The sequence below is a fragment of the Chiloscyllium plagiosum genome, chromosome 34, assembly GCF_004010195.1.
Source record: "Chiloscyllium plagiosum isolate BGI_BamShark_2017 chromosome 34, ASM401019v2, whole genome shotgun sequence".
Classification (NCBI taxonomy): Eukaryota; Metazoa; Chordata; class Chondrichthyes; order Orectolobiformes; family Hemiscylliidae; genus Chiloscyllium; species Chiloscyllium plagiosum.
The window spans coordinates 8073740-8090224 of record NC_057743.1 but is presented as its reverse complement, the minus strand read 5'-3'; the positions used below and the strand labels follow the sequence as shown (position 1 = coordinate 8090224).

Sequence of the window (16485 nt, the reverse complement as noted above, 5' to 3'; positions counted from 1 at the left end):
GCCCGTAGTGTTAGGTAAGGGGTAAATGTAGGGATATGGGTGGGTTGCGCTTCGGTGGGGCGGCGTGGACTTGTTGAGCCGAAGGGCCTGTTTCCACACTGTAAGTAATCTAATCTAATCTATGTGGACCCCAAGATCCTGCTGTTCTTCTTCACTGACAAGAATCCTGTTGTTAAGCCTATATTCAACATTCAAATTCGACCTTCCAAAATGAATCACTTCACATTTGCCCAGGTTGAACTCCACCTACCATTTCTCAGCCCAGCTGTGCATCCTGTCAATGTTTTAGTGTCGAGGGCTGTTGCAGTCTACAACATCTACAACACTACCGACCTTTGTGTCATTGGCAAACTTACTAACCTACCCTTCCACTTCTTTATCCAAGTCATTTATTAAAAACTACAAAGATCAGAGGCCCAAGAACAGCTCCCTGCGGGCACCAATGGTCACTGACCTCCAGATAGAATACTTTCCATCTACTACCATTTGCTGTCTTCTTTTGGCCAGCAAATTCTGTATCCAGACAGCCAAATTTCCCTGTATCCCATACCTCATAACTTTCTGAATTAGTCTGCTGGGGGAACCTTATCAAATACCTTACTGAAATCCATGTACACCATTTCCACTGCTCGACCTTTGTCAACTTGTCTCATCACATCCTTCTCAATGAACTCAATAAGGCCAAAGCCATGCTGACTATCTTTAATCAAACTAATTGTATCAACATATTTTCTTCCTCTGGACCCACAGTGAGGAGTCACTGAAACAGCTATACAGTGATATCAACGAGTTTCATCCCACCATCAGACAAACTATGGACTACTGTTTAGGAACTGTCTCATTCTTGGACACATGCATCTCTTTCAAGGATGGGCACCTCAGCACCTCACTCTACCACAACCGACAGATAACCTCACGATGCTACAGTTCTCTAGCTTCCACAATAAACATATTAAAACAGCCATCCCCTACGGACAAATTCTACACATACACAGGATCTGTTTGAATGAGGAGAACGGAATGGACACTGAAGATGATCAAGGATGCCCTCATAAGAACAGAGTACAATGCACAACTTATCAATCGCCAGTTCCAATGTGCCACAGCGAGAAACCATAATTACTTCCTCAGGAGAAAGAACAGGTTGCGACCGATAGAGTACCTCTCATTGTTCAGGACTTCCCAGGAGCCGAGAAACTGCGCTATGTTCTTCGCAGCCTGCAACACATTATCAATGAGAACCACCTCACCAAGACCTTCCCTACGTTTCCACTTCTCGCCTTTAAACAATCACCAAACCTTAAACAGATCATTGTTTGCAGCAAACTGCCCAGCCTTCAGGAGAACATCTGCCACAACACCGTACAAGCCTGTCATGGCTACCGCTGCAAGATGTGTTAGAATGTCGACATGGATGTCGGGACACCACCCACCATGTATGCAGCAGGTACTCATGTGACTCTGCCAACATTGTCTATCTCATATGCTGCAGGCAAGGATGCCCCTGGGCATGGTATATTGGCGAGACCAAGCAGACACTACAACAATGGATGATTGGATACCGCACAACAATCACCAAGCCGGGGTGTTCCCTCCCAGTCAGGGAACACTTCAGCAATCAGGGAAATTCAGCATCAGACCTTCAGGTGACCATCCTCCAAGGCAGAATTCGGGACAGGCAACAATGCAAAGTGGCCAAGCAGAGGCTGATAGCCAGATTCGGTATCCATGAGGATGGCCTCAAATGGGACCTTGGATTCATGTCACACTACAGATGACCCCACTGCACTATACTCTCTCTCTACTCTTTCTCTCTCTATTCTCTGTCTCTCTCTCTCTCTCACACACACGTTCATGCACATGTGCACAAACATTCATACACAAGCTCTCTCTCATATGCACACATACACCTCCCACACTCACACCCATGCATGTACTCTCTTATAAGCTTATACCCCATGACACTCACACAGACTTCACCAAGCTTGCGCACACGCAAGCACACATTCTCTCACATGCACTCACACTCACATGCACACACTCTGTCTCTACTGCATGCACACACACATAAAATTTATGGGGTGAATTTATATTTGCGGAGTTATATTTGTAGATACATTCTGTTTTGCTGAAAAAATGCATAATCTACAGGCAGTCAATCCATGTAATATTTTGTAAATTCCACTTTAGAATTAGAACCAATCTGACTCAAGATTCGGATACAGACATATTTTAACCTCACACCTTTAATGCCCTGTCTGAGCTGAGATGGCACATTTTGTTATAAAACCTTAAGTTATCTTAAGAATGTGACTTAAAAGAAGTTTTGGGATTTACATATTAAAGAACCAAAACTAGCAATCCCATTCTAAAAAATGAAAGACTTGATCTAGGTTTGTTCAATGTATCATTACAGCTAAATGACACTGTAAACTTTTGCTGTAAATTCTGTGACTTATGATCTGGCTTCACAACCACCTGATGAAGAAGCAGTGCTTCTAAAGCTAGTGCCTCCAAATAAACCTGTTGGACTATAACCTGGTGTTGTGTGATTTTTAACTGTACCAACGTAGACAGGGATCTAGTCATACGGGCCAACGGTTCCCTGAAAGTGGGTAAGGTGGTCAAGAAGACATATAGCGTGCTTGCCTTCATCAGTCAGTTCAGAGAGTATAAAAATTAGCAAGTTGTGTTTCAACTGTATAGAGCTTTAGTTAGGCTACATTTGAAATATTTATACACAGTTCTGGTCGTCGCTACCAGAGGGATGTGGAAGCTTTGTAAAGGTTACAGAAACAGTTTACCAGTGTGTTGTCTTGTTTAGAGCGTATTGGCTATGAGGAGAGATTGAACAAACTTAGTTTGTTTGCACTTTGAATATTGAAGGATGAGGAGCAACTTGTTAGAAATTCTCAAAATTATGAGAGGCATGGATGGTTAGAGTCTTTTGCCCAGTGAAGAAATGTCTGTATGAGGTGACATAGGTTTAAAGTAAAGGAGGGTAAGTTTAAAGGAGATGTGAGAGACAAGTTTTTTTACACAGAGGGTGGTAATTGCCTGGAATGCACTGCCAGAGGAGGTGGTGGAAGCAGATACAACAGCAACATTAAAGAGGCACCTTGACAGATACATGAATAGACAAGGAATAGAGGGATACAGACTGCATAGAGGCAAAATATTTTTTAGTATAGAAAGGCATCATGTATTAGCATAGTCTTAGTGGGTCAAAGGACACGTTTCTGTGCTGCACTGTTCTTAGTTCTTTGTACATAAAATCACAGGAATTAAAATCACATTTGTTCGCTATCTTGTGCACAAAGATGAGGTCAAGCATCAGAGCTTACTGTCACAAACTGAGGTGCAATGGTTATTGCAGGGGACATTTCTCTCCCATGCTCATGAGCTCCGGAGAGAACTGACAGAGTTTTCAACAATGCATGAGCTGTCTTATAAAGAGTTATTATCTGATGATTGCTGGAGGACTAAGCTGGCATATCTGTCGTTGTCATCATCCGAATGAGCTGAATACTAAAATACAGGGGAAGAACAAGGCAATCCTAACCATCACAGATAAACTTTAAGGTTTCAAGTCAAAACTGGGCCTTTGGGAAAAGACAATGGCAGGGTTTCTGTTGAGATGTCTCCACTAACATCACCAGCCAGATGCAACTGTCAAGCTGCATAGCCTTATATTCAGAAATCCAAAACACTGCAAGAAAAGTTTGAATTCTATTACCCCTCGACAAAAGTGAAAAACTACAACTGGATAAGTGATCTGTTTAGTTCACTGCCTTCTGATTCATCACAAAAGCTGATGTTAGAAGAGAAAGAGGAATACACAGAGCTACGGATGGATCACATAGCAAAGTTGAAGTTTCGAGGTGTCTTTGTGTGTTTTGGTTGATTGAAGTGCACGCATATCTGACAATTTCTCACCATCCTTTTGCTGTATTCTTGCGATTTCTGGTAACATACCTTTGTGAGCTAGCATTTTCAACAAAGGTATGTGTATAAAACAACAGGAGGATGCACTTGTCGGTGGAGCAAGATTTGCAGGTGGCACCCTCTTGCCAATTCTTCCTCGGATCAAAAGGCTCCGTGCTCACTGGCTGGCCCAAGTTTCCCACTAATCCAGTAAATTGCTATTTACTCAACTTTGCATTTTGCTCTGATCCATTGAATTTCAGTTATGTATTGGTTCACTTATATAATTAAAATTATATTTTTAAAATTATTGTTACAATTGTGAAAATCAGACCCTGAACCAAGTGCTATGTGTGGAATAGATTTAGAGCCCTGAATAGTTAGAAATGTTTGAGTTGAGCAGATTTTGAAAATGTGTTTGTGCTGGCAGTCAAAAACAGTGTATTGTTTCAGGCGGATTTGAAATGCATGTATAGAATCCCTACACTGCAGCAAATGGCCCTTCGCCCAGATCCAGCCACCTAACCTATCCTCATGGCCCTGCATTTACCATGGCTAATCCACCTACTCTGTACACCCATGGACACTACAGGGCAATGTAGCATGGTCAATCCACGTAACCTGCACATCTTTTGTCTGTGGAGGAAACCTAAGCACCAGCTGGAAACCCATGCAAACACGGGAAAGCGTGAAACTCCTCACAGACAGTTGCCCAAGGCTGCAATCGAACCCAGGTCCCTGGCACTGTGAGGCACCCGTGACAACCACTCGGCCACCGTGCCACCAGTTTGATCCTTCTTCAGTTTGTTATATAGATTATGTTGCAAACCTCTCAAGTGAGACTTAACCACAAGAAATGCAAGCAACCAGTCACTGTAACCAGTAATACTTATACACCTCTTTGACTACCTCTGACATGCTTCTGTAGTCAGCAGGTCTGGCTCAACCTCATCCCCCACCCCTGAAATCAAAGCATTATGTAGAGGGACCATTTTTTGGAGGATGGTCTGCTGATTTAAAGATATCCTGACTCAACTTTCTTGCCCACTATTGAAAATTCTGCCCCTATCTCTTCAATGTAAATAAAGTTATCCAGATAATCACAATCAAATTAATTTGTCTCATATAAAATGTCTGCAAAACTTGTGTGTTATCATCTGATATGGTCTGAAGAAATGCGTGAGACCCAGCAGAATGAGGGAAATGTGATGGATGTCTGAATGAAGAGTTAATTGGGTTTGAACTGGTGAATTGGTTGTATAAATATGAGCAACTGGTATTGAGTGGTGGGGAGTTTCATGCTACCAGCTGATATAAAGTTCATATATAAGTGTGGAGCTGAATTCTGTTTAAAAACAGTTATCGTTTGGAATATAACATTAGCAGCTAAGAGAAAGTGAGGACTGCAATTACTGGAGAGTCAGAGTCGAAAAGTGTGGCACTGGAAAAAGCACAAAAGGTCAGACAGCACCCGAGGAAGAGGAGAGTTGACTTTTCAGGCAGAAGTCCTCCATCAGGAATGTAATTCCTGATGAAAGGCTTATGCCGGAAACATCGACTCTCCTGCTCCTCAGGTGCTGTTTGATCTGTTGCACTTTTTCCAGCGCTACACTTTTCATATAACATTAGCAGCAGAGGATGCTTGAATCAAAATGTAAAATTTCAACATATAATTACCCATCCCTGTCTTCTGAAAATGAACCTTATGACTAGTGGAAGAATGAATTTACAATGCAGATCTTGGTTACTTCTTTATCAAAGAGGAAGCCAAGTATGGCCTTAACACTTTCACTACCTACAGAAGCAAGCTAAGAGGTAAAGTTTTATTGAAATTGAAGCCTGATCATTTGAACAAGGTTGAAGGTTTGAACCGACTTTTTAAATATTTGGATAAAATTTATCCAAAAGCTGATCTGTTGACTGCTTATCAGGCAGGGTCAAATTTTGACAAATTTAGAAAGACTGAAGACAATATAATGGAAGAGTTTATAATGGCGGTCAGTAGGTGTGCAAATTTGCAGAAATTTCGTTTGGAAATTCTCCAATTTGTGGTGTCATTTAGGTTATTAATTGTGCCAAAGTATCAAGCTTCTATTTTTGATTGGAGTTAAGTTTGTGGATAAACATATACTACAAAAATAGATGTCAGAAGCAGTAAAAACATTCTAGGAAAACATTACTTCCCAGCAGATTTGTAGCACAAAGTGACAGTCAGCAATAAGACAGAAAATGGAGGACATAGTGTTAACAAATTGGTGAATCTGTCTAGATTCAGAACATAGGTGACAGTACAAAAGAAGAACTGTAACTGAAAATAAGGACAGAACTACTACTGTGAATTTTGAAAAGTAAAGAGAACTTTGGGATTTATAAGAAGCAACTGAATCCCAGAGGTTCTCAGGATGAAGTCAATTGTTGTTTCAGGTGTGATGCTAAGTACCACTACACCATGAACTGCCCTAAACCTATAATAAACCTGTAATTCAAAACCAAACAAGAAGTTGAGGATTCAGAAGGAAAAAAATAGATATAGATGTCAAAGAGAAGATATTGTATTGGTCACTAGATATTTCAGCCCAATGATGTATATATTCATTGCAGGAACTTTCAGGCATTTTATAGATTTGGCAAATTGTGAAATATTGGACAGTGGCTACACATCTACTGTGCGAGGAATAGACTGGCTAAAGTGTTACCTAGACTGGGTAACAAATTTAACAAATTTGACAATTTTATCAGTTTCACATTTGGGAATGATAACAGACTAAAATCTCTGAAATTAGTGATTGTTTATTCCTTTTAAAATAGTCAGAATGGATCATTTTATTAGTACAGATTTACTGCTCAGCAAAATACTTGTTATTAAGTATAATATAAATGAAGGAAGTACAGATGAAACTAGAGATGGAAAATAACAAAGCTATTGTATTTATAAAATCTGTGAATTTGCAATTTACAGTAGCAAGGCATTATTGTATTCTTTTAATGGAACATAACCTGTCCACTAGAGAAATCTGAGTATTATTGACAGAAGAGGATGGAAATTTAGAAATATCAATTGTGTTTAAATTACAAAGGCAATATGCTTATCCATCCTCGAAGAGATTAAAAGTTTTCATAGAGGATGATTGACTGAGGGATGGGAAGTACAATAAGCTCGTAGAGATAAATTTAACAGAAAAATCAAGATACATCGTCATAGCCTTAGCAAAAAGTTTCAATGAGTCAGTGGCCATGAATTTAAAGGGATGGGATGAAGAAAAACGTATTTTCATTTTACATTTTGTAGATTTGACAAACATATTTTGTCAGTCAACAATAATACAGAGTACAGCTAAGAAGATAATTGGGGATTAGGCAATGTAAAAGTGAATAGGGACCTACCTTGGACCACAGGCAAAATCTCTCACTGATGTGTGGGAAGGGAGTTTGGTAATGATGAATTCAAAGATATGTGCCCATATATGGGCATAACTATTATGAATATGGAAGCAGAAAACCCTTTCAGCAATGATTATGTGAAAGGAATCATACAGTAAGAGAAAATATTGTTCATTAAATTTTGACAGATCTGCCAAACTGTAAATTGTGATCTGCAATATCATATGCTAAGAATCCATAGCAGATGACAAGGAAACAGTGATTATCAATAAGTTTTTGAAATGGATCCTAAATTTCCATTAATAATAAGTGAGCAGCTTAGGAAAGGGCTTCAATAATTCTAGTTTTTCAAAGCATTTGAATGCACTGCAGGCAGGCAAAAAGGCTTTCATGAAAGGTGAAGTCTCAAAGAATTCAGTGAACCTTAAGGTGCATTATAAGGCCATCTAAAACAAGTTTTAATCTTGGAGATGTGGTTTATTATAAAAGAAATGGGCTAAAAGAATAAAGAGGTTGAGAGAACGTTATTGGTAATAAAGCTGAATGTATGTACAGGATGAGGGTTAAACCCATAGATTGGAAACACAAAGTACAAAGATGAAAAAGACAAAAATGCAATGAAAGTTCAAACAGTGGGTCTAGGAATAAATGTGTCCATAGAAAGAGATCACAAATTGTTGAAATAAATCTTATTATATTAGGGGAAATGTTTAAAGGAAAAGTTTCTTTACACAGGTATTTGGAATGTGTTGCAGGGAAGGTGGTAGAAACAGATATGATTGCAATGTTTAAGAGGCATTCAGACAGACACATGAGTAGGCAAGGAATAGAGGAATACAGACAGTGTGCAAACAGATGGGCTTAGGTTAGAATGACATCATGGTAAACACAGACACAGAGTCATAGAGTCATAGAGATGTACAGCATGGAAACAGACCCTTCGGTCCAATCCGTCCATGCCGACCAGGTATCCCAACCCAATCTAGTCCCACCTGCCAGTACCCAGCCCAGATCCCTCCAAACCATTCCTATTCATATACCCATCCAAATGCCTCTTAAATGCTGTAATTCTACCAACCTCCACCACTTCCTCTGGCAGCTCATTTCCATACCTGTACCACTCTCTGTGTGAAATAGTTGCCCCTTAGGTCTCTTTTATATCTTTCCCCTCTCACCCTAAACCTATGCCCTCTAGTTCTGGACTCCCTCATCCTATCCATGCCCCTCATAATTTTGTAAACCTCTATAAGATCATCCCTCAGCTTCCGACGCTCCAGGGAAAACAGCCCCAGCCTGTTCAGCCTCTCCCTATAGCTCAAATTCTCCAACCCTGGCAACATCCTTGTAAATCTTTTCTGAACCCTTTCAAGTTTCACAACATCTTTCCGATAGGAATGAGACCAGAATTGCACTCAATATTCCAACAGTGGCCTAACCAATGTCCTGTACAGCCACAACAATACCTCACAACTCCTATACTCAATACTCTGACCAATAAAGGAAAGCATACCAAACGCCTTCTTCACTATCCTGTCTACCTGCCACTCCACTTTGAAGGAGCTATGAACCTGCACTCCAAGGTCTCTTTGTTCAGCAACACTCCCTAGGACCTTACCATTAAGTGGATAAGTCCTGCTAAGATTTGCTTTCCCAAAATGTAGCAACTCGCATTTATCTGAATTAAACTCCATCTGCCACTTCTCAGCCCATTGGCCTATCTGATCAAAATCCTGTTGTAATCTGAGGTAACCTTCTTCACTGTCCACTACACCTCCAATTTTGGTGTCATCTGCAAACTTACTAACTATACCTGTTATGCCCGCATCCAAATCATTTATATGACAAAATGACAAATGACCCAGCACTAATCCTTGGGCACTCCACTGGTCATGCCTCCAGTCTGAAAACAACCCTCCACCACCACCCTCTGTCTTCTACCTTTGAGCCAGTTCTGTATCCAAATGGCTACTTTTCCCTAAATTCCGTGAGATCTAACCTTGCTAGCCAGTCTCCCATGGGGAACCTTGTCAAACGCCTTACTAAAGTCCATATAGATCACATATGTGATCTACTACTCTGCCCTCATCAATTCTCTTTGTTACTTCTTCAAAAAACTCAATCAAGTTTGTGAGACATGATTTCCCAGGCACAAAGGCATGTTGACTATCCCTAATCAGTCCTCACCTTTCCAAATACATGTACATCCTGTCCCTCAGAATTCCCTCCAACAACTTGCCCACCACCAACATCAGGCTCACTGGTCTATAGTTCCCTGGCTTGTCCTTACCACCCTTCTTAGACAGTGGCACCACGTTAGCCAATCTTCAGTCTTCCGACACCTAACCTGTGACTATCGATGATACAAATATATCAGCAAGAGGCCCAGCAATCACTTCTCCAGCTTCCCACATAGTTCTAGGGTACACCTGATCAGGTCCTGGGGATTTATCCACCTTTATGCGTTTCAAAACATCCAGCATTTCCTCCTCTGAAATATGGACATTTTGCAAGGTGCTACCATCTATTTCCCTACATTCTATATCTTCCATATCCTTTTCCACAGTAATTACTGATGCAACATACTCGTTTAGTATCTCCTCCATTTTCTGCGGCTCCACAGTCAGGCCGCCTTGCTGATCTTTGAGGGGCCCAATTCTCTCCCTAGTTACCCTTTTGTCCTTAATGTATTTGTAAAAACCCTTTGGATTCTCCTTAATTCTGTTTGCCAAAGCTATCTCATGTCCCCTTTTTGCCCTCCTGATTTCCCTCTTAAGTATACTCCTACTGCCTTTATACTCTTCTAAGGATTCAGTTGATCTATCCTGTCTATACCCGACATATGTTTCCTTTTTCTTAACCAAACTCTCAATTTCTTTAGTCATCCAGCATTCCCTATACCTACCAGCCTTTCCTTTCACCCTAGCAGGAATATACTTTCTCTGAATTCTCATTATCTCATTTCTGAAGGCTTCCCATTTTCCAGTTGTCCCTTTACCTGCGAATATCTTCCCCCAGTCAGCTTTTGAAAGTTCTTGCCTAATACCGTCAAAATTGGTCTTTCTCCAATTTAGAACTTCAACTTTTAGATCTGGTCTATCCTTTTCCATCACTATTTTAAATCTAATAGAATTATGGTCGCTGGCCCAAAATGCTCCCCCACTGACACCTCAGTCACCTGCCCTGCCTTATTTCCCAAGAGTAGGTCAAGTTTTGCACCCTGTCTAGTAGGTACATCCACATACTGAATCAGAAACTTTTCTTTGGTGGCTCATAGAGCCTGTTCCTGTGCTGTATTGTTCTAATTTCTATGTAACAGTAGCAGTCCATAAAGAGATAGAAAGCATGATTGTGGACCTAGTTTAACAAGGATGAGAAATATAGTACAAAACCAGGAATACAATCAAGAATAGAAGCCCATGTGATTGGGACATCTTAGTAATCATGAACAAATTACCAGACAAGTTAATAAAATATGCCAACCAACAAGAACTGGAAAGCTGGAGGGAATTGAAAGTGTACACAGAGCGTTCCCAGATCGGGAATAAACAGCCCTATCACATGGGTGGATATGCGTCAAAAAATAAGCCTATAGTGGGACTTATTAGGCTAAAGCAAGGTGAGTAGCACAAGATTTGTAGAAAAACTGGAGGATCAAGATATAAGGGTAGATTCACTGACAGCAAGAAACAGACTTTAATTTTTTTTGGCTCTGTTAGCAACAAATACTTGGGATTAAAGTTGTATTTCTGCAAGGAAATCAGTTTAAGAGAGAAACCAAATGAAGTGGGGACACTCTAAAAGTTAAATATATATATTGGCCTAAATGATGCCTGTATGCTTTGGTATTAAAATTGAATTGTCTTCAGTTAAAAGCAGGCTTTGCCATGTTTTACAGGTATCATAAGCTGCAGCTTTCAGCATCTTAAGGATGCTTGTAGATGATCTTTAGTGGGGATGGAGCAGGGAATTTGAAAACATTGTCATAAATGGGATTAAAGCAGAATCCAAATTTGGAAGTCAGGCTCATGGGGATTTTAAGTACATTGGTTTGGAAATCAGGCAGAATGCATCTCACATCACTTTGCATAATCTTATTTGAAATATGTAAACTCATTGCTATTAGCTAAAGGTAGGGCTTTACAAAAAGATGCAGCAGCTTCCAAATCTGAAATGAAGAAATTGCAAGGTCTAATAGGATAGCTGAATTGGCTGGCACCCAAATAAGGACAGATGCCAGTTTTGACATCTTTGAGTTGAGTAACACTCTGAAAAATCTCTAAGTGGAAGGTATTTTCCAAGGAAACCAAACATTCCAAATATATTAAGTGACAATATTGGAAGAAATTCTTAAAAAAGATTCAGCAGCAATATTCATTGAGTGCGACATCAATACTGCTTCACTATGGGATAACATACACTCAATGAAATGTGTGAATGAAAATGTCTGAGGAACAATATTGCAGTTTTAAAACAGATGTGGGAGAATGGAGAGATCACCAAATTGAAATAATTAAATAGTAGTAATCAATTATCTGATTATTTTAAAAAGAAAGCAGCAAGTTCAAAGAAACTGTTGGATGTACTGGAAAAATAGATGCTTGGAATTTTAGAGTACAAAGGGAAAGATATGGAAATATAACCTATTTTCATTTTTTAAATTCTGTTATGATCACAGCTGGTGTTATTACTGGAAAATGCAGACCCCAGAGTGAGGAACTGGGCTTGATGGATCATATTTTGTTTTTAATTTTTACAAAGTGGTCGCCAGCTGAAGCATAAGCATGCAGTGCTCCAGATGTTGCTTTAACAAAAAAACAGAAAACATAAAGGAATATACTTGAAATATAATAATCCAAATTATCTATTTATATTCCAAATTCAAAGATTTTAAACACACAGTAAAAGTATAATCCCTTTAATCTCAAAATACTGTTTTATAAATAGGGAAGAAAAAGAACAGCTTTTGTATAATGCCCAAAATACTCCGTACAGTTTGTAAAACTCCATACCTAGTACAGTATCCGGGCAGCACAGTGGCTCAGTGGTTAGCACTGCTGTATCACAGTGCCAGTGACCCAGGTTTGATTCAAAATGCTCCTTGTATAATATTCACTCCAGGATTCCTGTATCTTGATAGGTTGGAGTCAACTGTGACATTCACTTTTGATTTTGATTTTATTGTCACATGTATTTTACACTAAGATTACAACAAAATACAGTGAAAAGCTTTCATTTGTCACCATTTTAAATAATTTAAATAATATTATGGAAGATAAAGAAAGATATAGCTTGAAAAGAGTCCATCAGTCCTGAGCCAGCTCATCCCCCCGTTAGCAATGTATGTGCTGCCATTCCACTGCCACCATTTAACCTCATCTACACCAGACACAACCAATATCAAAATTGACAATTATCAGGCGTCATCTTTGCCACTGAGCTGATACTCCTCCACCACTGCCTCAATGCCACCTATGGTAGACCAGTCAATGTCAAAGACGTATCTCTTGCCGCTGGGTACACCTGATCGATGTTGTGATGATGTCCTTATGCCACAGCTTTGCCACTGCCAGCATTGGACTCAACTAATGATGAAGTTGCCGAACCTCAGGCACCATCTTTTGCTGTGGGCCTACCTTGCCGATGTCACCTCTGCCAATGTATCAGGTGTCAATTCCAGGTCCTGTGTTTGCTCTGGAAAAGTAAGTAGGGTCTCACTTTCCTCCGCACTTGGCCTACTCGATGACCATACCCTGGGCTCACTGGAAGTCCATGCCCTGGGCCCGGCTGGAAGTCTGTGTCTTGGGCCTGGTGGAGGTCCACAGTACGTCTGCCCAAGGTCCGCACACTGGGCTTTCACCACCACAGATGCCATCCAAGCTCAGGACAAGGTAGGTTTAAAAAAAAAGAGACAGCAAAAATAAAGAAAAGCTGTCGAAGTGGACAAGCTCCAGCACAAGAGCCCTATTGGACCAGAAGCCAACTGGAACTCTAGATACATTCTTCTTAGAGTTATCATAACACTTGAGCTTCAATATGCTCAGCTTAAATACTCACTCATGTGTTTATATCTAAACACTTCTGGTCTGGAACTAATGCTTACTTTTAACGCCAAAGTAATCTGTGTCTATCATTTCATTCTCAGGAACATTGCATCCAACCATCATGTTCCAAGGTCTTCCCAGGACTATCCCACTCAAAGTAAGATATGAAATTAAAAGTCACTTTAGTTGTAGGGGTTCTCCTTAAGCTTAAAAAAACACAAATTCCAGAATTTTGTAACAAATCTTTGAGGCCCCATTATTTACCACACAGAGTCTCAATAACTCAAAAATAAACAAAAGTCCATTAGTGCACAAACCTAATCACTTCGAAAACTGTATTTAAAAGAAATCGCTATGACTACATAAATACTTACAAGTTAATTATTTACTTCAGACACATGGAAAACCCACCACTTGCTAACTCAAAAACCACAGTCAATTGGACACAAAATATCATTAAAAATCATATCCATAAATCAACAGTCTATATCACAATTATTATAGATTGATTTATCTAAATAAGAGAAAGGGGAATCTCCTGTAATCTAAAATAGATGAAGGAATGCCTGAAACCTAATGAAATGAAGGATCATATGATTGGTATGTTAATAAAGAGTTAACTGTGTATGAATCAGTTGCATAAATATTAGTAGCTACTAGTCAGTGGTGAGGAAATTTTATTGTTTATGGCAAACTGAAATAAAGCTCTTGCAAAAAAAAATGGACGTTGAATTCTGTTTAAAAACTATTATCTTTTGGACTATAATGTTGTGAATATCCTAACAGTTTTTCTCAGAACTAAACTTAGAACACAGGCTAGCTTTCAAGAGAAAATGGAACTAGCAGTCAGTGAAGATGTTATTCATACACTTAACTATGACAAATAGTAAATTGATTATTGGTATGTTTCCTGGAAAAGGAATCCTAAATCGCTAGAGTCCACTTGAAATAAATGTTAAGGATATCTGGAAAGAGAGTTTAGTTTTTTCAAGTGCCGGCTTTCATATTGGAATAGTGTGGAGAGCTCGATGGAGCTGAAATACCCAGGATACCTTAATCAACAATCAAGTTGCCAGGTTTTAAAAACTAGAGTGTTATAAGTTTGGATTGCTTAAAATATTGCAAACATTAAGGATTGCATGACTGATTATTTTCTGTACTCTTGCATCTGGCTAATTATAATTATGGCGAGGAGTATTAACAGATATTTTTATTCTTAGTGATACAAGTTAGTAGATTAGGATAGATTCCCTACAGTGCAGAAACAGGCCCTTCAGCCCAAGTCCACACCAACCCTCCGAAGAGTAACCCACCCAGACCCATTTCCCTCTGACTAATTCACCTAACACTGTGGGCAATTTAGCATGGCCAATCTACCTAACCTGCACATCTTTGGACTGTGGGAGGAAACCCATGCAGACACGGAGAATATGCAAACTCCACACAGACAGTTGCCCGAGGCTGGAATCGAATCCAGGTCCCTGGTGCTGTGAGGCTGCAGTGCTAACCAGTAAACCACCGTGCTGCCGGTAGTGTGGTGGTTTCTATCTTTCATGTTGGAAGGGAAACAATAGTAGGAAAACTGCAATCCCTAGTGCTAACGGTCATGATAAGCACAATTATCAGTCCACCAACCTCTGATTCCCTCCATGCTTCTATGTGCTAATCAGAGAACCAGGTCGGCCTTGGAATGATCTTCTTGTAATATAAACTGTAATAAGGTGCACAAAAACCATTGCTATTTTACTAAGTCAACCAGAAATGAGAAAATTTTGGATAGAAATAAAGTGCTGCTTTTGTGTTGTACAAGTTAACTTCATTTGTTCTTTTTCAGCTGGCTCTAGTCTAGCACCAACAAAGCAGGGGATCAGAGTCACTACAACTGAAATTGCAGATTGCTCAATGGTAAGTGTCATCTACAAATTAACCATAATTATTCCTGAAAATTGCCACCCAGGTTGATAGTGCTGTTAAGAAGGCATATGGTGTGTTAGGTTTCATTGGTAGAGGGATTGAGTTCCGGAGCCACAATATCATGTTTCAACTGTACAAAACGCTGGTGCGGCCACACTTGGAATATTGTGTACAGTTCTGGTCGCCATATTAGGGGAAGGATGTGGAAGCATTGGAAAAGGTGCAGAGGAGATTTACCAGGACGTTGCCTGGCCTGGAGAGAAGGTCATATGAGGAAAGGCTGAGAGACTTGGATCTGTTCTCATTGGAAAGAAGAAGGCCAAGAGGGGATTTGATAGAAACATAAAGATGATCAGAGGATTAGATAGAGTAGACAGTGAAAGTCTTTTTCCTAGGATGATGAAGTCAGCTTGTATGAGGGAGCATAACTACAAATTGAGGGGTGATAGATTTAAGACAGATGTCAGAAGCAGGTTCTTTACTCAGAGAGTGGTAAGGGCGTGGAATGCCCTACCTGCTATCGAACTCATCTGTGCATACCTCGACACGGTCCTGTCCCCCTTAGTCCAAGAACTCCCCACCTACGTTCGGGACACCACCCATGCCCTCCACCTCCTCCATGATTTTCACTTCCCCGATCCCCAAAGCCTTATCTTCACCATGGACATCCAGTCCCTGTACACCTCCTTCCCCCATCACCAAGGACTCAAAGCCCTCCGCTTCTTCCTTTCCTGCCATACCAACCAGTACCTCTCCACTGACACCCTCCTTCGACTGACTGAACTGGTCCTCACCCTGAACAACTTCTCTTTCCAATCCTCCCACTTCCTCCAAACAAAAGGAGTAGCCATGGGCACCCGCATGGGCCCCAGCTATGCCTGCCTCTTCGTAGGATATGTGGAACAGTCCATCTTCCGCAGCTACACTGGCCCCACCCCCCACCTTTTCCTCCGCTACATCGATGACTATATCGGCGCCGCCTCGTGCTCCCACGAAGAGGTTGAACAGTTCATCCACTTCACCAACACCTTCCACCCCGACCTCAAATTCACCAGGACAGTCTCAGATTCCTCCCTCCCCTCCCTCGACCTTTCTATTTCTATCTCAGGTGACCGAATCAACACGGACATCTACTACAAACCGACCGACTCCCACAGCTAACTGGACTACACCTCCTCCCATCCTGCCCCCTGTAAAAACGCCATCCCATATTCCCAATTCCTTC

General features: G+C 40.5%; 1 protein-coding gene across 5 annotated transcripts in view; it reads left to right on the top strand.

The window, feature by feature from the left end:
* Window positions 1-16485, top strand: part of kif17 (kinesin family member 17) — a 92270-nt gene that overhangs the window by 67538 nt on the left and 8247 nt on the right. For 4 of the 5 annotated variants that reach the window (XR_006309255.1, XM_043675541.1, XM_043675542.1 and 1 more), the window contains one exon: window positions 15181-15251. Coding sequence is in view for 4 of the 5 variants with exons in the window: in XM_043675541.1 (XP_043531476.1) it covers window positions 15181-15251 (71 nt within the window). In the remaining variant the exon portion in view is untranslated. Of the gene's footprint in view, window positions 1-750; window positions 904-15180; window positions 15252-16485 lie in introns of those variants that run through there. The other variant, XM_043675543.1, reaches the window with a different exon arrangement.